Genomic DNA, 23,748 nt, shown 5'->3' on the forward strand with positions numbered 1-23,748 from the left:
ACCCTGGAGGGTTCAGGGCACCAGACATCAGCCCTTCTCTGTGCCAAGACACTGGCACTGCAACACCAGGAGTGCCATCTAGAGATGCCAAGGCCTACCCAGAACAAGGCAGCTGAGCTACTCAAGAACCTGGGCCTTGAATCAGGCAGTCACCGAAGAGGAGGGGCACAGGCAGGTCACAGGCACACACGAGCCCAGCTAAGCAGACCAACCCAGCGGGCTGGGATGAAGGTGGGGATTCAGTACCAGGAAGGCAGAGGAGAAAATCAGCAAGTGGTTCCAAAGGGGGACAGGGAGCCAAAGGAGTCGTGACCCAGGGCAGAGGCCATCTGCTCCTCTTTACTGTTTCGTACTTGGTCTGAGCCTTCCGGAGGTCAGGAAACACCGACAGCAGAGACCCAATCCCCTCCTCATCCACTTTGGAGGCTGGACAGGGTAGCCCCGGTGCTCGGCCAAGCAACTGGGCAGGGAAGGCAAAAGCCATGTTCAGCAAGAAAAAAAATCAGAATTAAACTGGATTCTAATCCACTTAACCTGGATTCATTTAAAGGAGCAGGACAACTGTCCCCAGAACCTGGCAAGGCCTAGCTTTACACATTGCTAGAGGTGCGGGGAATAAGTGGACCGAGACAGTGTCCCTTGGCAAGGTCTACCCGGTCTCACGGAGCCCATATTCCTTAGAACCCAAACTTAGCGCACAGTGCTTGTCACCGAACAGGACTTCCTGTCTCCATCAGCTGAAGTACGGTGGCACCTCGGGTCATGAACTTGGTTCTTTCCATGATTCTGGCTGCAGAGTTGGCCGAGAACCGAGTGGAAGTCAGTGGTTCAGATCTCTGTCCCAGAGACCTTGGAGAGGAGGAGGAAATAAACACACAACACGATGTCCAGGCTGGTTTAGGCACAGGGCGAGGACATGAAGGCCTCTCTGAGAAGCTGCATCAGGATGTCTACTCTGGAACCCAGCAGGGAGGACAAACTCATCCCTGCAAGAACCGTGCCACTCCTGAGGTCGCTGGGGACTAAGGGTGTGGCCTACTTGGGCCAGAGTGTACCCTATCCCGGCCCCCGGGTTAAACTAAGTGACCTTTCCCAAAGAGCTGTGCGGATTTGTAAATGTGCACATTTTTTGGAGCTAAGTATACTAATAAACACGCAAAGTTGTTTGTTTTTTTCCTTCTATAATCCCTGAGTGAAAATTAACAGAAACATTTGACTTTCCCTCTTTCAGTGACAAGATGCCAAACCAAATTCTTGGAAGAGGTGTAGAGTCAGAACCACGTGGTTTGCAGAGCATAAAAATATTTTAACTCAGAACCAAACTGCATGCTTTGCAAGCATCACTGAGAGTCCCAGCGGTGCTCAGGCCCCGAAGCATGGCCATCTTTTCAGGGAAACTTCACAGGCTGGGGCTGAACATCCACCTTGGCGGTGGGTACAGCCAAGATACAAAAACAAAGTGTGAGAAAAGTACAAGCAATCACAAAGTCCCCAGCTCGGTGCGGTCTGGAATACAGCTGCCCGGTTTGGATGGCAGTGGAGTTCAAGAATAACAGACGGAGCCTACAAAGTTTTCAACAGAAGCAAATACATCTGATTTTTGAAAAATTATCTGTCTCCTATCACCAGCATGCCCTCTTTCCACCTGTGCTTTCAGGATGACTATGAAGCCCACCCTCTTGTGAGGAAGGGCTCTTTGCCCACCCACAGGAAGAGACCCCGACCCAGACCACTCATGGTCACAGCAGAGTGATCTTCAGGGCTCAGAAAACCTATGCAGGACCAGACTGTTACATCCTCCAGTCTTAGAGCCCACAGTCGGGTCTAACAGTCCTCTGTATGTTGTCTGTTCCTTAAGAAAAGACTCAGGCCAGAATTCTTCAAGTGCTGTTATTTTTTTAAAGCAGCACAAGGAAAGTAGTTTAAAAACAAAATTGCATGAGAGTTGTTGCATAGTAGGCTCAAAGCTTTTGTTTGGAGTAATTAAAAAGTTTGGGAAAGAGATATTATTGCATAATATCCCATGTGTCATTAATTGCCACTGAATTGTACATTTGAAAATGATCAGAATAGAAAATCTTCAGTAATGCGCACATACCTACCACAGTAAACACACAAAACCATAGAAGAAGGGCCAAAGTGCAATCCAAAAAGAAAAGGAAAATTGTTCATTTACTTATTCATTTTTCTTTCAACTTAAATTTAGGCATTTATAGAAGAAATTAGTTACAGCAAGCCCTTCACACACCCATCAGCAGAAGTAAAAACCCCACAGCAAATGTCACAGCTGTCAGGGACCACCTGCAAACACCAGTAGCAGAATCAGAGCAGGCAGTGAACTCCAAAAGCCAGGTCTTTGTGTACCATGTTAGGACACAAGTTGTCTCTCAACTGGAATCCAAAAAAATCCCATTCTGTTAAACTTCACCACAGGCCATCAGAACACTCATCTCTAAATCATTAAACACACGAATGCCAAAGTAAGACAAAATTAAAAGAGATGGCCCAGATGCAATTAGGCTCAATCAGCTCCTTTCGACTTCTTACAAGTGGTAATTTCAGGTGGGTCAGTTGAGTGCATGGGTTTATTTCTCTGGAAGCAGTAACCACATTACAGGGGATGTCTAAGACCTGGCCCTTGTGGATCAACATACAAATAATCTGATGGGTTTTTTTTTTTTTCCCTTGAGAAGGAGGTCAGGCCATTTCCATTAAGTGAAAATGTTTTTCTTCACATACCAAGAAAAGCAGATGAAAGAAGCTCAGAAGAGGCTAGAAAATAAATCAATAAATAAATAGCATGCAAGGGAATTACACCCAGGCGAGCCAAGCAGAAAGAAACCGGCCTGTCTGTGCCAGTATTTGGCTCAGAGCCATGGGATCATAATAACACTGCTCACTTAGTGCAGCTGTCCCTGGCCAGTGCCCTCCCCAGGTCGGAGCTGCCCCTGCACCCCAGGGCCCCTCCTGCTGGCTGCTCCAACTGGGGGCCTCAACAGCTGCTGCTGGCTCGGTTCCTGCCTGGGCCATGTAGGAGGAGCCGGGTGAGCCCAGAGTCCCTCCTGCTGTGCCTGGTCACCCAGCAGCTGCCAGTGCCCAGCAGCTGGCTGAGCCGGGGGAGGACTAGAAGGCAGCTTCCTGGCTGCTCAGGCGTGTGTTTCTGGGCTTGGGAGGAATGAGCCCAGCTAAAGTGTCTGAGATCTTCTGCCCACCTAGCGCTGAGCCCAGCTAAAGTGTCTGAGCTTGGCACTTTCCCTCTGCAGTGCCCTTCCTTCTGCCCACTGCGCTCTCCATACCCAACTCCTGCTCTGAAAAGGGAGAGCTGAACTGCTCCTGCGCTCTGTCCCCTGCCCACTACTGGCATTCAACAGGCTGGGAGCTTCCCTTGCAAGACAGGGATGTGTGCAGGTGAGCTTGGAGGGGGATTTGTACGGCGGTCAAGGAACCCTCTAAAAAAAAAAATCACAGACTGGGGTAAAGCTTGGGGATGGGAGAGGAGCAATTGGACAGGGCAGAAGTGTCGGAAAATGACAGAAATGTAAAAAGTCACCATGCTGACGAACTCACCACCAGGTTTCACAGAATTAGCCCTCTACCAGTAATCCTGCCAAGACAATTCCAGAGGTTAAATCAAAAAGGCTACAGCTGGACTTAAATTAGAAGCAATTAGGACGGGGCTTCCGAGTGGCCTAAAGAAGCCTGACTGTCACCTCAGGGGTGGGGACGCCAGCAAAGGCTCAGGCACTCTCATGGCTTGCTCTGTGGATTAATAAAATGAAAACTTTTAAAACCAAATCTAACTATACTTGTCTCAAATAAAACGAGGAGATAAAGGAGGGTATTTCTAGATGTGGGAAATTAAATCCTCAACACGTAAATATTTTGAAAGATCCAAAATAAAGATAATCCAAACTGAAAATCCAATTCAATTGTTATACAGAATCATAACGGAGATGACGCTTACACGGGTAAATTAAATAGACTGCCTTTTAAAATAAAATTAGGTAGGGCCAGGGATTTAGCTCAGTGGCCTAAACACCTGTCTAGCAAGCGCAAGGTTGGGAGTTTGATCCCCAGTACCAAAAAAAAAAAAAAAAAAAAAAAACAATTAGGTAAGTCAAAATCACTCTAAATTGTATCAGAGCAATCAAATTGAGACTCTGTCCTGAAAAAGATAATCAAAAAGCCCACTCTTGCCCAAGGAAAGTTCTCACTGAGCACATACTGTCCAGTTCTGCGAGGCCCCCATGGGGCACTGCAGTGGGCACACACATCCCTCCTGGACATGCCGGGAAGGATGCCAGGGCCGGTCCCTCAGCTGTATCTGTGCTCTTCAGAATGTGGGGCTTTTTAAAATCTCTTCTGAGACTTCTCATTTACACCTCCAGGGGTCCGCACACAGCCTCACAGATCAAAATCAGGGATGATCTCTGGTAAACAGATGAAGGACCCACCGGCCTGGCCATGCCCACCGGAGGCCAGGGGGGTACCCACATCTCCACAGTGTGTAAGGCGCCCTTGGCCACTGCTTTTCCCACCTGCACACGCTTTCCTGGAGGTACAGCGTGAGCTGAGTCACCAGAGCACATCTCAGTCTTCTACAGCTAGCGTTGATCAACAGGAATTTAGACTTTAGAGTTCAAATGAGGCTTGAAGTTAGCACGAAAACTATTCCTAGCCTGCCCTCAGATTAAGGCCCTAATTATCAAACAATCTGAAGATGACGATCAAGGATGCCCTTCAGTGACATCACAAGGGACAATGCACGATTATCTCCTGCTACCAGGTGTCCCGGAGGTCCCATTTCTGCAGGGCATTGCTCTGCTTGGTCTCTAACACGGAAAGCAGGGGTTTTTGTTTGTTTTTGTCTTTGGTGGCACTGCGGTTGAGCCCAGGACCTTGCACATGAGCTACACCCTCAGCCCTTTGGATTTGGAGACAGGGTGTCACTGAGGTGCCCAACCTGGCCACGAATTTGCTGTCCTCCTACTTCAGCTTCCCGAGTAGCTGGGAGAACAGGTGTGCACCACCACATGGCTGGATGGGAGTTTTATTCTTTTTTGATTTTGTTTTTGAGTACTGGTTATCAAATTCATGACCTTGTGCTTACCAGGCAAGTGCTTGAGCCACTGAGTTAAATCTCCAGCCCTGGACGGGAGTTTTAAACTACTTTGCGATCCACCCAGAAGTTACTACAACATAGTGAGGCCACTCTCAGCCACACGTAAGGTGAAACAGTGGCTGGGGGTGGAGAGGGGAAAGAAGATGGAGCTTCAAAGGGCCAGAGGCAAATTCCCAGCCCTATAGAAAGCCCCCTCCTCATCTCCACCTTGACCTCCTCTAGAGGTCCTACCAGCGGTCCCATGCTCCAGCCCAGCCCGCCAGGACCCATAGCTGCATGCAAAGCCTGCCACAGTCTCGGTTCAGATGCAGTGCTCAGAATCCGAGGAAAATACCATTTGCTACTTTGAAAACTGTACAGGTCCTATCTGGGGAACAAAAGCATCACAGGGGTTGTTTTGAAAGACAGAAACAAAGGCTTGCTTACTCCTTGACCTTGAACACTGATACTTTATGCTGCAGATGAACATAAAAACTAGCATTTCAAAGCATCTTTCAGAGCACACTACGGTGCCCTGAGTGGCTGTGCAACCACTGTCACAGCTTTGCCACCTTCCCAAACTGAAACCCTGTGCCTCACAAACACTGACCTCCCACTCTCCCCTTACCCAAGAAATGCCAGCCCCTTACCATCTTTTAATAGCTGCCAAGTTGAGGTGATACGTCCTGGAAAATTACCATGGGCAGGCTTGATCAGGACAAGGCCACCCCACCTTTGTGACCCGATTCCTCCAGGAATCTGTCCCAGCCCAGTTAAGAGCAGACTACGGTGCCCTGGACTCCAGGACCAAGTCACTAGCTGCACCTAATCCTTGGTTTGATTCCTGGTACCCACCTCCCACAAAAAAGAATGCCCTGCCTGTCCACTCCACAACTCCCTGAGAAATACCCACTAATGGGGTGCACGGCGGACTACGAGTCAAAGGCAGCGGCTCGGAAGGAAAAGTGGGGTCTCTGGGACCACACAGGGGAGCTAGGATAGTTAGGCAGGGACAGAGAGCACTACAGGCATCAAAGACTTGGCGCTAGGTGAAATCATCTGGTTACTGAAGGACAGAGTCCACGTGGTTGCCCAGGGGTGACGTCACCACAGGCATCCAGGCCAGAGAGACGGGAAAAGGCAGGAGGCCAGGGCTGGAGGAGCAGCAGCAGAAATCAGTGCTGAGTTTCAGACTCGAGGTGATAAATTTATGCAGATCTCCTGCATAACCATGTCAGCATCCATCACTACAGGAGTCCTAATAAAGATGGTCATGCGGATGCTGGATATTATTTGGCCTAAAATATTTAAAGGTTTTTGTTTTTACCAGTCAACATGTGCAGTGCATCGTAATTACACTCATCATGGGGAACTGGTGCGCGTCCGGAACACATCTCAATTCTTACGTTCCCTTCCTCACCCTCCACCGTGATTTCTTTCTTTTAACAAAAAAATACATTTAAAAAAAAGAGAAGCAACAAAAAACGATTCCATTACAAGCTGTGTTAGAGTGCTTTTGGGAATACGGTCACGTGAAATGAGGAACGTGGATTGAAAACTGTTTTCCTTTTCACAACATCTTGAGAAGTAAACACGGGGCCAAAAGGAAAGAGATTCTCATCTGGAGAAGCAGGAAGGGCAGGCAGGCTGGGTAACGCCAGGTGGGACACTATTGTGCCTGGATGGGTTTAAACAGTTCAGCAGTGCCCGGCGCTTAGCTGAGAGAAATTCCTTTCTGTGTCCTCTGCTTACTTTCATTCATTCTGTGGAAATTGGTGCCATTCCCTGCCCCGGTTCCGGGGTGGACATCTTACCCCCCCGAAGTGCAGTGGACTTGGGGAATTAGCTCCTTTGTAGACTAGGTGCAGAGGATGGGCGCTCTTAGGGGATTAGTGCGACTGTAGAAGAGACCTCACCCCTTCTACCCCACGAGACAAAACAAGAAGTCGGTCTTGTGAGAAGCAGGGAGCAGGACGCTCGCTGGACACAGAAGCTGCAGCTCCTTCCGCCTGGCCCTTTCCAGCCTCTAGAGCCATGAGAAATGAGTCTCTATTGTTTACAAGCCTCTCTGTCTGCGGTATGGCATGGTATGCTGACATCAAGCCTGTAACAGACTAACAAATTAGGAAAGTTTAAGACGTTCTTTCTTTTCTTCTTCTTCTTTTTTTTTGTACTGGGAATGGAACTCAGGACTTTATGCTTGCCAGGTAGGTGTTTATGTCACTGAGCAATAATCCTGGCCCCAAGTTTAAGAATTTTAAGAGGGGAAAAAAAAAAAAAAGAATTTTAAGAGGGGGCCAGGGCTGGTGCTCAGGGGCTGAGAGCTTGTCTAACGTGGAGGAGGCCCTGGATTCCACCTGCGGACCATGAACAGGACTGAAGATGAAAGGGAGGAGGAGGTGGAGAGGGAGAATGCTTTTATTTTACTTTTCCAAATCTATTTTATTTCAAAGAAAGAAGGAGGAGGAGGAGGAGGAGAAGAAGGAGGAGGAGGAAAAGCAAACAAACAAAAACAACATAATTCAAAACCTGTCAGGGCATAGGAGAACAATTTTAAAAGACAGTGGCAAACATCAATGCATATGAACATGTTCTCATATATTATTACCTGCACCCTACACTTCTGATTCTGGGAAAAAGCAGAAGGTAGGACAGATACCCGGGAAAGAAGCTAGGAGACTACAGCATTCCCATGTCCCAGATGTGTCCCCGCCATGTTGAGAGGTGTGTGTACATCCGTCACACCCAGCGTGGACAGCCCACAACCCTCTGCGATTCTGATTCACCACTGAGAAAACAGCTCCAGGCACGTGTGCATGCCTGTGTGTGTGTGTGCGTGTGTGTGCAACACACCTGCCCTGCAGTGACACAAAGGACTGGGTGTGCAGAGCAGGGCGCTGTGCTCACCTGACCATAGTCTGTCCGGAAGACGACGACGCCCTCTGCACAGGAGTTTACAGTGCTGGGGAAATGCTGGCCACTTTCTCTCAGCCAGACCCGCGCTCCCTGCAAGCAGAAGAAACACGGGTTAGCCCTGACTTTGCATTTTATCTTATGGCCAGACAGCGCTCTCAAAATTACCATGACGCCTCATGGCTAAGAAAAGCAAATGTCTCCCTCCTGCCCTGAAGGGCCCTGGAAAGCAGCAGTGTCCGCTTTCCTACCCACCAGGGAGGCACTGACAGCGTGAGGCTCCGTGGCGACTGCACAGGTCCGAAGCCAGGCAGCTGAGCTCAGGGATCACAAGGTAACCATGTCACAGCTTCGCTTTGACAGCCCTGCGGGCCCTGGTGGCTCCCCGTCACACTGGCCCACTTGGAGGGCCTGAGGCCACTCCTGCGGTGGCCTGCATGCACCAAAATCTACACACTGACCACATTAAACTCAGTCGGTTAGGAGGAAACTGCTAGGGTCACACCAGACACCGGCATTTCCACGTCCTATGGCATCATCCTGAGCACTGGTTCCATTTTTGTTTTTTATTCTCCCATTGGGTGACTAGTGACTTAGGCAGGGACCCATGTGGGTGTCAAATCAAACAGATCCAATGCCTAACCTCAGGCGCTTTCCATATGCCACCCTAATTTCCTTTGTGCCCTTGAAATAATATGCAAAAGAACCAAATGCATTCATATATATATATATATATATATATATATAAAACATTAATTTTTTTGGTTTTTACTTAGCCTAGTATATCCATCTGTACTTTTTTTTTTTTTTTTTTTTTTGGTACTGGGGAATCGAACTCACAACCTAATGCTTGCCAGGAAGGTGCTTACTCCACTGAGTTAAATCCCTAGCCCACCAAATGTATTCATAAGTCCAACAATTAAAAAAATAACAAAGAGGTTGTTTTAAATGACCACTTCTCAGGTGTTAACTTATATGCTCTTGCTCATCTTCTTAAAGAGTGAATTTAAGAAGATGCAACAGTTTCACCTGAGAGTTGTTCCCTCAGCGTCACTGATAACCGTGTCTAAAAATCCATCAGCCAACATCTAAAACATTTTCCATCCCCCTGTTACTCGAGATCCCTGGGCGGTTAACCTTGAGTTGTATGAGAGCATGTCGGGCCACCTGAGCAAGGCTGCAGGGGCCCAGAAGGAGAGACGCTGGGCTCAGGCAGCTCCTCAAGTGTTTCCAAGATGGAGGCTTGTGGATGCATTGAGGTTGAAACTGAACGGACTCCTTTCCCCAATTATGTGACAATTCACACAACGCCCTAGGGAGCCCTGTGACCCTCAGCCAGGGCATGCATTTCCCAGGATCATAGGAGTTTTAAATTGTTCACCCATCCACACTTCTTGAACCATCATCCCAAAGAGGGGTCAGAGTCACCCACTATTAGATGAAGAAAAACAACACCTAAGACGAAAATGAAAACGAACTGCTGCTCCTGACCCCCAACGGCTGCCCATGCACAGAACACACATGAGCTCGGAGGGGCCCAGTTCCCGTCGCCCTCCAGTGAGTCACATTCCTCTGACTGCGGCTCTGGGCTGAGACGCTGGTAACACATGGAAAGAATGACACTTCCAACTGCCTGTCAGTCCTGATTTCTGTGCTCGAAAACAGCTGCTCCCAAAGCACGCTGACTTCCGGCGTGGCAGGGCTGGTCTCTCAAATTTCATTCCATTCCCCAACCGCACTATCTGTAATGTCCTGGCGTGAAGGCTTCCAAGGGCCTGGATGCTTTTGCTCACTCTCTTTTTAATTCACTGTCAGAGACCGTGACAGTTGAAAGCTTTGAAACACTTCCAAACACACACATCTACGCAGTAGGAAACTTCCAAAGCCAGCAAGGGTGGCCCTGTGGACTCTTTAGGTTAAAATCAGGAGGCAACAACAACTCACAGTGCCCCTCTGTCCCAGAGACTAAGTCCTTGGCTTGCTCTGTGTGAGGTCCATCACTTGGGTCACTTTCATCACAAAGGACTTCACAGTGCTATTTCCCATTTTGTTCAAACTGTCCATTAGGAGAATGGGATTCAGACTTCATTACGTGACATCACCATGTTAATGGAAACTGTCACCAGGATTCAGATAAACCCCCCACCTTCCCAAGACCACACAGCACACACTGCGTGCAGCAGGCAGCTGTTGGGGCTTCCTCAGAGCCTTGCATGGCTCTTTTTGCCTCCCCTTTCCAAGCACTGCACAAGGCCCTTTGTTGACACAGTGCTCCATGATCAAACACCAGGCTCAGTTTCTGTGTCCAAAGGTCCTTTTCAACAGGTGTGAAGAGCTGCTGATAAGCCAGTGATACAAGATTCCCAATCTGCAGCCCGCTGGCCAGTTCCCCTTAATCTATAATAAACAGTTGTCTCCCAAAAGGGAGATGAGAAATGCATTAAAAAAAAAACTCACTCTGTTCTTTGACAAAGTATCAACTGGTCTCAGAATCCTCTGAAACGAATTCTGTACAGATTGCTCTTGGCAGTTTCTCAGAACCCCCAATCTTCCCACATCCATTCTGTGAGAACAGAACATATATGTCCAGGTCCAAAAGAGGTCACCACAGCCATGTGAAAATGAAGTTCACGCAGACATGTACCAGACCATCTGTGACAGAGTGGGGAAGAAAAGTTTGCCCACCATATGCAAAGCATTACCCTCTGTCATTGTTCAATAAGGCTGATAATTTAATATATAATACAGGCAACCTACATAAGGAGGAAGCTCTGATTTGAATAAAAACAGCCCCTATCAGCGAATGGAACATGTTCAATCCGAGCATACATGTTTTATTAAAACATGGAGAAGTTTTTGTCTTAATCTCTGAGACTCATACTATGTTAACTAAAGACTTTCCTGCACATAACCACCAGTAACATTTTTGCAATACAAAGCACTTGCACATAAATTCTCATCTCCTTTGATCTTTAGACCCATCCTGTAATACCATGCCTTTCTTCAGAAGTGAGGTTCATGGAGGTTCCGTTTTCTTTGGCCAACAAGGGATTTCCTGGCTATAATAAAGAGACTGACTCTCTCCCATGTTGGTGAGGATGTAAAGACTGGTGGGAATGTAAGTGGTACATTCATCTACCTTGGAAAACAGTTTAGTCATTTCTAAAAAGTTAAAAACAACCTTTTATCACATGTCCCAAAAATCCAACTCCTAGACACTTACCCTCCTTAAGAGAAAAGTAATTTTGAAGTCTTACATGCAAGTATTTACAGCAGCAGTATTTATAATGGCCAATTGCTAGAAACAATTCAAATGTCTATAACTAGTATAGGGAGAAACAAAATATGGTAAAGCTGCACAGTGGAACTCCTTAGTATGAATCAAAAACAAACAAATAAACAAACAAAACAAACCAATACTGTATTAGCTTTCTCATACAAGCTTAAAGAAACAGAAATGAAAATTTGCCTCATGGTTTCAGAGGGGTTAGTCCATGGTTGGCTGTTCCAAGGCAGAAATCCCAGGTGGAAATTCCAGGTGGAGTGAAGCTGCTCACCTCACAGTGGCTGGGAAGCAGGGCACACAGGAAGAGGGCCTGAGAGTGACCCACCCTGAGAGTGACACCCAGCCCAGTGAGCCTCCTCCAGCCAGGTTCAGCCTCCTCCCAGTGCATTTCGATACGGGTATCAGTGGGTCAATCCACTGATGTGTAAGCACTCCCATGATTTGATCCCCTTGCCAAGAGTCTATTCATCCAGCCAGCTGACAATTACGATCCACGGACACAGATGTGCCCTGTAGATTCTCCAGCAAGGGTGATCCTCAGAAGTGTTACAGTAAATGAATGAAGTCAAACACAAAACACTACGTATGGTAGTGTTCCAATTTAGTCAAGGTTTTGGAAAAGGTCACTCTATAGACACAGAAAGAAGATGAATAGCTGCCCAGAAAGTTAGACAGAGGAGAGCCTCTGATAGATCTGAGTGAGAAAGAGCTTTGGAGAGTGATGAACTACAGGATGGTAGTGATGTACTAAAAGTCCGTCAACACCACAGCTACTTGGATAATTTCAAGTCATTTAAACTTTAAAGAGAATCGCTTTACTACTCAGTGTTATATGAATATTCTTAGCCAACCCATAGTAAGGAAGATCAATGCTGTTTCTATAATTGAGCAATGGGGAGTCAAGAAACATACTCTCCAAATCCATCATGATAGGTCCATGCTGAACTCTCTACTCTCCATTAACACAGACTGGGGTAGCTAGGAGACTGAGTCCTAATCTCAGGATGAGGCTACCGTAGACTATCCCTGTGCTCAGCGGCCAGGCAGGTCCCACGGGAAAACAAAGATTAAGCCCCTGATGAAGTGACTTGTGTCTGGCAGTGCCCACCCTACCCCAGTCAAGCAGCCTCACGGGCCGCAGCCCTGCCTACCATTCCCTGTTACACAGGTGTGGTTCCTGTGGCACGAAGGTGGCATGATGCCTGATGTTTTGACCTCCTGGCTCTCTACGCACATGGTTCCTGACCCTTCACCATCACAGAGTTCAACCTACCTACTATGGCCCTTTATAAACTAGGCTATTTCTCTTGATTCAAAAAATAATTGTCTTTTAGAAGGTAGTTTAAAGTCAAGGTAGAGCAGCAACCCAAAAGAGAGAGGCGATGGCCTTAAACGTGGACTCGGGAGGTGTGTTCTACTCACGGTGAACACTCAGTGGAGAAGCTCGCAGCCCAGCCAGGCTCAGGATGGGGCTCCAGTTCCCTGGTCCCACACCTGCTCACCCGGCTGACATCAGTCCCACACGTGAGCAGCTTTCAACAACCTACGGGACTGCATCACAATTTTTAAAGATTCCAAGTTCGAATAATGTTAGCCTGAATCAGTAAATTAACAGGGCTACTGTATCTGCAGTAAATTCAGCAGCCAAAGGAAAGCTTTTCTCGTTTTGTCTGTCATACCCAAATTCAGAAGATGGCTGGTATAGAAGCCCGAGGCGGGGGTAGGGACCTTGTTCTTAATAAATTCCAGAATGTGAGTAGTACGTTGTAATATTATGGCTTTAAATGCACTTTTTCTCCTATTGTAGTCTCCTTGCCCCTCAAAATAAGAGCGTCTAACTTATTAGGTGCTGTTTCTTCTAATTTTATTTCTCAAACCCACATCAAAGGACACATGGCTTTCATAACACAAAGTCCTAAGGCATGTTTTTTAACAGTGATGTTACACAGTGTGATGGAAAAAACACACTATTTAAATCTTAAAAAAAAAAAAAACTGCAATAAAGACACAGTGTCATTAATCCTGCCCAAAATATTCCTCCTCATTTGGAACGTGTTGATCCCCCGGCTCCTGCCGCTTGCTGAAGCAGCTCTGGAAGTCCTCTTTCCTGAGGGTCATCAGCTGCGCTGTAGTGGCTGCCTTGTCATAAGTGACTCAAAATGCTGACTTTTCACAGTTGCTTTGACTTTGGGAACCAGCCAGGAGTCACACAGTGCCAGGTCCCTGGAATCAGGTGCATGGGGTCAAACCCTAATGCTTTACTTGACAGAAACTACAGTAAACATTTGGCCAGTGAGGGAGGATAATCAAAACAGGATGAATGCTTAAATTTTAAAAATTACTATAGTGAGACATGTCACCATGAATCCTGATCAGAATCCATCCCTTGCTTCTAATCCATCATTCCTAGCAATGTGTCTCTTATTAAGTTTTTGTTCTTTTAACTTATGATCTCTCCTTGTATTTACATTTTGGAGTAGATAATTCTTTGCCTGGGGTTTGGGGATCATCCCGGTTGACAGCCATTGTTCTGGAGTGACACTAAATTCCAAAGTACAGTTGGACTGAAGGAGTTTGTTTTGTTGGCCACTTAATTAATGGAAAGAAAACCTCACTGTCTAAATTCTACGGCTCTCAGCAGGCTCCTTTCCGGCGGCCTGGGGCTGGGTGCCCACGGAAGAGAGGACTACAGCAGCCTGACACAAACGCTGGGCAAGCACATGGCAGAGGCTCCGGACTGATGGGCTGGCGGTGGTGGGAGAGCCACTGTCCCCCTCCTCCCCTGTGCCCACTGTGCCCACTGGGCTGTTTTCTGCGCAAAGCTGACTCCTAGCGACCGTAGGAAGATGAAGCACTGTGTGGCTGCTGCATGCCCGCTGTGCTCTGGATTTCAGCTTCTGCACACTTTTGGACCTCAGTGCGAACGTCCTCAAAAGCTTGGCCGGGTGCCGACGAGAATGCAGAGAGGCATGCGGTGAAAATGAGTGTGGGAAAGGCAAGCAGGCCAGGAACAGAACCCGGGGGCTGCACAGGACCAGGGGGTGGTGCTGAGGAGTCACCTAGACTCCAGGCGCGCCCCAACGCATGCCTGTGTTTGGATGCTCTCGCTGCCCTGGGGGGCCTTTCTGCACCCTCACCAAGAGCTCATAAATGGGGTGGGGGTGGCTAAGAGCTAAGCCGGCCCCTCAGACTTACTTCTGTGTCTCCTGGCTACAGGCTTCGGCCCCAAGGCCAGCAGTCGGCTGTGAACAACTGTCGGGGTTCTGAAGAGGAGGAATCTGACTTCATCCACGGCTGAGATGGCTCTGAAAGGGACCTGGATGGTTTCAGGAGCAGGTGATGGGAACATAAAGCACCATCCTGAACCCACTATTGGAGAGGGCGAAGCGACAAAGTAAACCTCAAGAGAGAAGCCTTTAGGAGCACCGAGCACATAATTCGAGATGCTGGAAATACAGCGTCCAAGGCCCCAAGCTTGTGCCTTTGTGAATGGCAGCTCTGGGAACAACTGTGCCGTGACCATCTGCATCCATGCTGCCACTACAGGGGAGAATGTGCTGCTTATGGACTTAGGCAGCATTTATAGCCCTAATATCGCCGATGTGAGAAGAGTTTCCCAAACAAGCAGTTCATCAACGCCTAAAAGAACACAGTCCTTTTGTACACCGAGGCAGGACCGCCTGCAGTCACTACTGTGAAGGTCACCGGTGAATTTGTCCCAAATCTTAGCCTGTATCAGCTCTCAGAGTACCCCGACAGGAGGGAGGACCATGTGCCATCTCATTCTTTCTACAATGACAAACTCTGTGACCAATGTCAGCTACCAAGTGGAGCCACTTCCAGGCAGACAGTAACAGAGAGATACACGGGTACAGCAGGTGAGAAGGACAGGCAGAAATGAAAGGTAACAGCAGAAGGTCTTGTATTACCAATAAACTACCCCCATGCTCAAGGTTCTCGGGGTAAAGGTACCAACACTCATTGGCTCTGCGTGTTCCCAATCAAAAGCAAAAACCAAAACGAGCTGCTAGGTGGTAAAATATCCCAGTTACGCACAAGTGATTGGCACAGTTACGGGGCTCCAATGTGCTAACTTGTTCAAGCCCTGGATTTTATATTCTGATTTATCTACCTTCTTCATGGTTCTATAAAATACCATTTCAGCTACTCTTAAACTACAGCAACTACAAGTAATCTCAAAAACAAAAACAAAACAACAAAAGTAACACTGAAAGAAATAAGGCATCTCCAAGTTGCTGGGATCATCTCCAAATCTATACATATGATACTATAAGAAACAAAAAGCATCCTAGTTCATCTATTTGTTAACCAATCATCAGTGAACACACCCAAATTTGTTCATCCATCTGTAACTTACTCCACCCTCCCATCCTTCTACAAGCTCATGCTTTTAAAAAAAAGTTTTCTGACCCCTTATATGTGCCAGGCACTAGGTAGCTTTAGTGGCGTATACAATCCTGGCTGCAAAGCTCCTAAGGTCAATGATGCCCATCCCAGCACTTTCCCTGCCCAATCTCTTAGTTCGGTGAGGAAGAACTGTGCAACAGAACAAGGCAAGAGACAGAAGACCTGGAGTAAGAACATGCAGGCACTATAAACCGCATAAAACTTTTCTGATTCTAATAACCTTCTACACCCCAAGGGAAACGCTGTTTAGGGTCAGAAGAAGCATCAGCTGGTCTGAGAATTGCAATCCAATTCTCCTGAGTACAAATGGCAGGGGTCACCAAACAGGAAGGGAGGTAAAGTACAAGACCACCTTGAGAGGCCAAGATGAGGGTGCATGCATGCTTCCGATTCTTAACAAGAACATTTTTAAAAAATAAAAGTAATAAAGAACTACAAATAAACAGCACTGATAAGATTATCTTAAAATGAAATCCTGGTTGTGTTCTGGCTACCATCTGTCTGTAGAAAAAATACACAAGCTCTTTCAGAACGGGAGTTTGTGGTTACTTTGTAAAAACAGAGGACCCCGGAGCACAGCCGGAGGTAAGGATGCTTAAAACAGACACTTCCCATTCCTGTCACAGACACCTTAAGTGATTTCCTCACGGATTTCTAGTCAATCTCAAGCACAAGCAATGCTTTCCATAAAACTATCCTTCCTGAATGATAAGGTACATAAAAGATAAGTCTAGTCAACAAGAGGGTAACGCAGTGGTGACGGGGGGGGGGGATGGAACCTCCTCCTCAAGGTGCAGCACAGATGTGACGTGGTGAGCTTCCAGGACAAGATTCGTGATTCCTCAAAAAGTTAAATGTCAGGGTCCCACAGAACCCCATTCTAGGGATACACTCAAGAGAAAGAAATGCTTTATGTCCACAGAAACACCACCTCATTCACAGCAGCCTGAAGACAGAAACGACTCTAAACAGAATTATTTTTGAAGTGTGGGGTACCGGTACAATGAAGTACAACTCAACAATGAAAAAGAACGAAGAATGAATGGAAGCCAAACAGGGGCAGGGCTTGAACACTTTGTTCAGAAAAGGAAGCCGATCACAGCGCACCACATATTGTATATATTGTATACCCGTTTATATGAACTGTCCACCATGCAGACAGGAGACACACTGGGGGTTCTGTGGGGCCAGAAGCAAGGGAGGATAAGCAGGGACTGCTAAAAACATGTGGAGTTTCTTTTTGATGTGAACAAAATGTTCCAGAGTTAGCCAGTGGTGATGGTTGTATCACTTTATGAAGATATGCATCATACACTTGAAAAGAGTGAAGCTAATCATGTGTGAGTCAGGTCACAAATCATGAAAAGGAAGAGACAGACAGACACCAACGGGGGAGAACAGGCGCCTTCGGTCGGCACGAATTCTTTCCGTGGCTCCAGCTACGCCCCCTCCCGCCAGCTTCACCCCTGACTCCCCTCTGTGCTTGTGTGGTGCGCCGTGGTCTGCTGAGCTCGTCACTTACAAGCATCATGACTTTCAGAAGGTATCTGGACTGTCACATCCTCTAATTGGGTGCTCCCCAGCCCATGAGCTGCAGCCCACAAACCACTGTCAGATGCTTCCTGTAGGACACCAGGATATGACACCTCAGTGCTCTCCCTGTGCGCTGTACTGACATCACATCACCTGCGTCACGTCACCGGAGGCAGGAGTGGGTTTAACCGGCTGTCACCTCTTCAGCACATCAAGCAGGGCACAAGCATAGGGTGAGGACTCAGTATTTCACTCATTCATCCATCCATTCACTCACTACCCGCTGAGCTCTAGCTCAGCCTCCCACTGCAGGCCTGGTCCGGTGCTGCAGCCTTCTATAGGCTCAGAATGTTGCTGCACAGAGACAGCCGGGCAGGGGTGCTGGCAGCTTCAGGATGAGGCTGCAGAAACAAAAGCGGAAGGTCCCCCAAAAGACAGGGGCTCAAACTGCAGCTCTCCTCCTACCTGCAGCTCTGGACGGTTCCTGGTGACTCAAGGCGATATTTAGCAGAAGATCCCACAGGACGGCTCAGAAATTGATTTAATCTTTCTCCGAAAGCCTTGCTACAGAGCCGAAGAAAGTACAGGCCTCAGTCAACAAGCAACACACACCAGCTCTTCCAGAACTGCAGCTCGGCCTGCACCCCAGCTACAAAGTGTTTAAAACTCTCTCAGCAATGCCTGCTTCATCCACCAAGAAGGTGACGGAGGTGACAAGGGGGACAAAGGCTGACTGCTCGGGATTCCTCTTGATAAAATTTTCTCTCTGCACTAAAATCCACTCTCATCTCCGAGTTCCATCTCCTCTTGGCTTTTCATAGGTAAATGGGACCAGGGTGACATTTGTTTTTTAATAGCAGGGGCTACAGGTGTAGCTTGGTGGTAAAGTGCGTGTTTCCATATTCAAGGCCCAGCACAAAAAGGGGAGACAGCACCCATCACCTGCTTGTCAGCTCCCCCTGTAAGTGTCCCCATCATGAAAACTGCTACAATGGGAAGGTCACAGACTCAAGGAGCAGGAACACACAGATACCCAGAACGGGACAGGACAAGCCAGCCTGAAGAACACTGGGTAGAGAAGTCAGTTACTTTTAAGTTAACTTGTCATTTTAGAGTGTGCAGAGAAGTTGCCCGTGTACCTCCCTCCCCGAAGTTCACATCTCACACGACGCGTGTCACACAGGAACCAACCGTGGAGGTCACTCTCCGAGTACAACGCCGCCTTTATTCAGATCCCACCAGTTTTTGCTGATGTTCTTACTCTGCCAATGACACTATATCTAGCCGCTGAGGCTCCCCCAGGATCTCAGGTCAGGGACAGTTTCTCAGACTTTGCCGTACCCCTGCTCCTACTGGGCTTGAGAGTCTTGTGGAACATCAGCCAGATATTTCAGAGGACGTTGCTCAGGAAGGGGCAGTCTGAAGATGTTTTCAGGGTAGCCTGAAGAGCAACTGCTAGGGTTTGCATGTGTCCCCCAAATTTCACATGCAGGAAATTTGGTCACCAAGGCACTGCTGATGACAGGTGGGACCTTGGACAGGTGATGGGTCAAGAAAGCAGACGAGTCCAACCAAAGATAAGCTGTTGGTGAGTTGTCACAGGGTGGCTTTGTTACAGATGGGGAGCTGTGGGGCATCTCTGCTCGATCTAACCACGCACAAGACAATGAAATGAGGAGGTATTGGCCTGCTCAGGCTCGGGGGCCCAAGGAAGACTTTCATGGGTGAGGTCCCCAGGTTAAAGAACACAAGTGTGCAAGACATCAGCAACAACAGCAGGCAGTATGGAGCAGAGCAGAGCACAAGGGCCCCGTGCCCCTTTTGTACAATTCTTACACACGTTCTCACCTCATATTTACATTCTTACATGCTAGCCTCACTGGTGCAAGGGTGTTTGACCACTGCTAAATCACGGTTACATAACTATATCCCACTGTGCACTGTTTGAGATAATGGGGTCAGGTCCTCAGGTGTCCTTAGATGCCCCTGAGCTTTGAAGCAGTCTCAGTGTTCTCCAAAGGAAGTCTCATCAGATGCCAGCACCAGACTCTTGGGAATTCCACCTGCAGAACTCTAAGCTAAATATACTTTTATTCTTTATAAATCACCTGGTTTTAGTTATTTTGTTACAGTAACAGAACAAGGACTGAGATGGAGAAGGTTTTCAGTGATAACTCAATAATTCAGGAAGCCGAACTGCCTGAACAGGAATACTGGATTGACCAACTTTGGCTGTGTGACCTGGGACAAATCAACCTCAGTGGGCCTCAGTTTCTCTACAAACAGAGGAAGAAAGAAGGAACAGGGTGCAGATGAGTGAGAGAAACACTCGGGTTCTTGCTGAGGGCAGAAAGAACGGGGATTTGTGTTACAGCTGGGGGCCACATCAGCTACTATGACACTGGGCCCACCTTCCCTCCCGATGAATCTGAACTTGATGCCATGGGAACAATCTGGGGACAGACTGGGGTTTAGGACCCCAGATGCTGGCAGGGAAGGAAAGAAGGAGCCTCCCAGAGCCGAGCTCTGAGCCTGGCTGGGCCAGCCAAAAGCTTCCAGGTACAAAGGCCAATTTTCTGCAAATTAGCCAGCGCCAGAGTAGGCTACTACCTGCTGTAAAGTGGCTTACGCACTTCTCCTTAATCACCATCCATAAACTATTAACAGCACTGCACAACTGAACAATGGAGGTATTCACCTTGGTCCAGCCCAGGAGCAAACGGTCTCAGCTATTCACCCACCAAGGACTATACTGCTTTTCCTCTTACCAATGAAATGTGGTCAAAATTACTTTGTTGTGCAATACAGTGCATTTTTTTCAAATTCTGTTTTACACACGCAGACATGCACAGCAGTCAAATCATTTTAGAGAATCAACTTTCATTTGTCTCGGTTCAGAAGACTCAGCCACCCCACACTTGGAAAGATCGCCTGGGGCAGCTTAGCTGAGGGGAAAGTGGGGCTGCCATGTGGACCCTGCTGGGGTGAACTGGGAGAAGCAGCCCAGTGAAGGGGGGCTGCAGTCCAAGGCTGTCCTGTAAATGAAGCCGTGAACCTTGGGGTCAGGTCCCAAAAGCTCAGCTGCTGGCTGGACACAAGTTCTCTGGCCCTTATGAATAAGCGTGCAATGAATTAGCAAAGGCCAAGCTCAGCTGGAGAGTTGGGTGCTGCTCCTGGATCCGGCTGGCTGCAGGTGATGGTCCCAGCTTCAGGCCTCCGTGCCTTCCACTACCTGGTCTTGCTTCTCCTGTGTAGGAAAAGAAGCCTTTCTCTCCTTCACAGGCCTGATGGACAGAAAGACTCCAGGCAGAATGAGCCAATGATTCAGGCATCACAACCTCCAGCAGCCATGTGACCTTCCAGGAAACTTGGAGGACAGGAGCGCTCTGCACGGAGGCTCTCACACCTGTCCTCACAGCAGAGTCGGACCATCGTGGGGTCCTCAAATGGTTCTGATGCCTGGAGGCCAAGTCTAGACAGGAAGGCTGCTTGGCATGGCCTGGGTCTTTGGGGACCCCATCATGATGGGGTCACATCTGGGTGGGGAAGCACTGCTTTTCCTGAACTGAGACAGTGTCAGGACAACGGGCCCAGAGCCTTCAGCTGGTCACCCAAACAAGCCAGGGTTCTTTACCTCTCCTCTTCACACTCACGACTTAGTGACCTTCAAACCAGGCCTGACTCTGAAAAGACCTTGCTTGAAACAAACACCAGCTTAAACACAAAGCACGAAACCACTGATGCAAAGAGCCGGCCCAAGAGAGGAAAGTATTCGCCCCACACAAAGGGAGAGGAGAGCAAGAGGAAGGAAACTATTAGAAACTCTGCCCACCAGGTGGAATTGCTCCTGAGGACTTCATCACAAATGCTGCAGTTCTGGTTTGGGTCCACACCTCACATTCAGTGCAGTCCGAGTACTTGTTTTGAAATTATTCCATTGGAAATCCAGTGTAAAACGTGTCATTTAAAAAGCATTTTAGAAGATCCCACAAAAGGGCACCTACACCGAAACTGGCTTGCTGAACGCTATGGTGTAGGGGTGTTCTCCAAAGTCCATGTACTGGATACTAAATCCCCAACTGCAACAGAGCTGAGAAAGGGGACTTTTCACATAAAAAGAGAAGGTGGGTGATAGGAAACGGGGATGCTTTTACAGAAGGGGAGGGGTCCAAGAGATAGAGGCGGGGAAGGGGACGGGCGATGGAAAACAGAATTAAGACCTGTTGTGTATGTGTACCAATTCCCAGGAGGAATGTGGTCATCATGCAGGGCAAACACACAGCAATAAAAAGAGGCCACGAGACAGTGAAGGGCTCCCCCTTCACGGATGGATGAGTGCCCTGATCCAGGCAGAGGGTTAATTCTCACGAGAGCGGTCCCAGCCCTTCTGTCTCTGCCAGGATGACACAGCAGGAAGGTCCTGGGGAGATGCTGACCCTTCAGCCTTGGACTTCCTAGCTTCTAGGACAGTGGAAAATGAAACTCTAGTCCTTAGAGAAGGAAAATTTAAAATCGCTTAAACATTTAAAACAATAGTATTAATTATGGGGTACATTTTCTTTAAGATTAGGATGTTAGTTGCCTCCCAGTCAGCCATTAAACCTTTAGTCTTTAAAAGGAACAAGTGAATGGATCAAGAAAGTGTGGTATTTATACACAATGGAGTACTACTCTGCCATAAAGAAGGATTAACCTGAGTCATTTGTAGGAAAATGGAGTCATTTGTAGGAAAATTTGAAATCATAATGCCAAGTGAAATAAATTGGACACACACATTCTTAAATATCTCATGGCTTTTGCTTATACAAGAAACCCAAAGTATAAATAATAAGCACAAAAGAAAAGATAGATCCCAGGTAATAGATCTTTTGTAAAAGGGAAGGAGACCAAGAGATGGAGGGAAGGGAGGAGGAAGAAGAATGAAAAAAGAATGAAGCTGGGTTCTGTACCAGCACCCCAGGAGGGACTGTTATTGTTGTGCACTGCAAATATTCCTAATAAACATCAAAAAGACAAAAATAAATAAAAACTTCACTGGTCGCAGCATAAAACGAACACACTAAATATCACCTCTTTGGAAGAAAACGTTCTTTATTAGAAAGGCTTAGGGACCCTGCGGGACCTCTACTGCATCCAGAGATACAGCAATAAAACACCACAAAGTCCTGCTCCAAGACATGCCAAGTGCCTGAAATGTGTTTGCAACAAGCATCCCTGATGGACCCATGGAAATCGGCACTAAGGCCCACAGCTGGGCTCTTCAACTGGCAATAAATCTTCCGTGCGGACGTCTGAACAATGCCTGTGCGCCGCCCTCTCCCACTAACTCCTGCAGACTGGAAGACCTCTCAGGCTGGCCGGTCCAGCTTCTTTGTTCTCTGTACAAATGCCACAGAGGCTGTCAACAGGCCTTGGGAATCTCAAACAAGCACCACTCACCCCCATGCTTCCATGAGAGCCTGCACGGAGCTCTCCCAGGGAACCCGACGTGGGGTCCAGGATCTGGCATCATCACAGGACAGAGCCCAAGACTCAAGCCCATCGACAGACCTAAAACTGCAAGCGCTGCCCAGAGAGGTTTGCTTAAAATGCAGTGTCTCACAGGAAAACTCACAAGAGCAAGCACTGCGTTATTAACCAGCAGACCTCTGTGGAGTGCTGGGCAAACTACAGACAGCATCTCAGAGGTCCTTGAACCTCTGAGGAAGAGCTGCCCCTGGGTCTGTGTGTCCCTGCTGTCATCGGGAGATAAGCTCTGCTGCCCTGCAACACTCTGAGGTCCCAAAGGCAGCCTCGGGGAGGGCCAGCTGCAGCAGCTTCCAGGCCTGCAGAGATAAAGCTGTCAGGAGCTCCAGGCAGCAGCCACCAGCTCCACAGAACCTTCTTGTCTGCCCAGCAGATTTGTAACTAGAGCCAAGGATGTGATTGTAAACTGTTGTCCATCACATAAACAAACAAACAAACAAAACAAAACAAACCAAACCAAACAAAAAACTACAAGCTTGGTATGGTGGCCCATGCCTATGAATCCCAGTTGTTCTGGAGGCTGAAGCAGGACAATTGCTCGAGCTCAAAAGTTTGAACCCTACAGGGGCAGCACAATGACCTTGTAGGATCAAATTTTTCAAAAAAAAAAAAAAAAAAAAAAACAAGAAAAATGAATTTTATTACTGTTAATTCTTTAATCCAATAGACCCAAATTATTATCACTTCGACATGTCATCAACATTAAAAAAATGTGTTAGCTGAGTTTGCTGGCACTTGCCCGGAGGAGGCTCAGTCACTTGGGAGGCCAAGGCAGGATGATTGCAAGTTTGAGGTGAATGAAAGCAACTTTGTGGGACCCTATCTCAAAAAGAATGTTTTTTTAAGGACTCAAGATATAGCTCAGCCCAAGATCCTGGGGTCAATCTCCAATATTACTTAACACAATGCTGATGAGGTTTTTGACATTCCTTATCCATACTCAGTTCTCACACGTCATATT

The 23,748-nt window shown here is 47.7% G+C and overlaps 1 protein-coding gene across 1 annotated transcript in view; it reads right to left on the minus strand.

Moving 5' to 3' along the window:
- Myo10 (myosin X) overlaps positions 1-23,748 on the minus strand; it is a 187,998-nt gene that overhangs the window by 139,226 nt on the left and 25,024 nt on the right. The window contains exon 2 of the mRNA XM_003466728.4: positions 8,009-8,107. Within this exon, the coding sequence (XP_003466776.4) occupies positions 8,009-8,107 (99 nt within the window). The remainder of the gene's footprint in view (positions 1-8,008; positions 8,108-23,748) is intronic.

Source organism: Cavia porcellus, unplaced genomic scaffold (genome assembly GCF_034190915.1).
Source record: "Cavia porcellus strain 051 isolate PalLab524CR breed Dunkin Hartley unplaced genomic scaffold, mCavPor4.1 scaffold_11, whole genome shotgun sequence".
Classification (NCBI taxonomy): domain Eukaryota; kingdom Metazoa; phylum Chordata; class Mammalia; order Rodentia; family Caviidae; genus Cavia; species Cavia porcellus.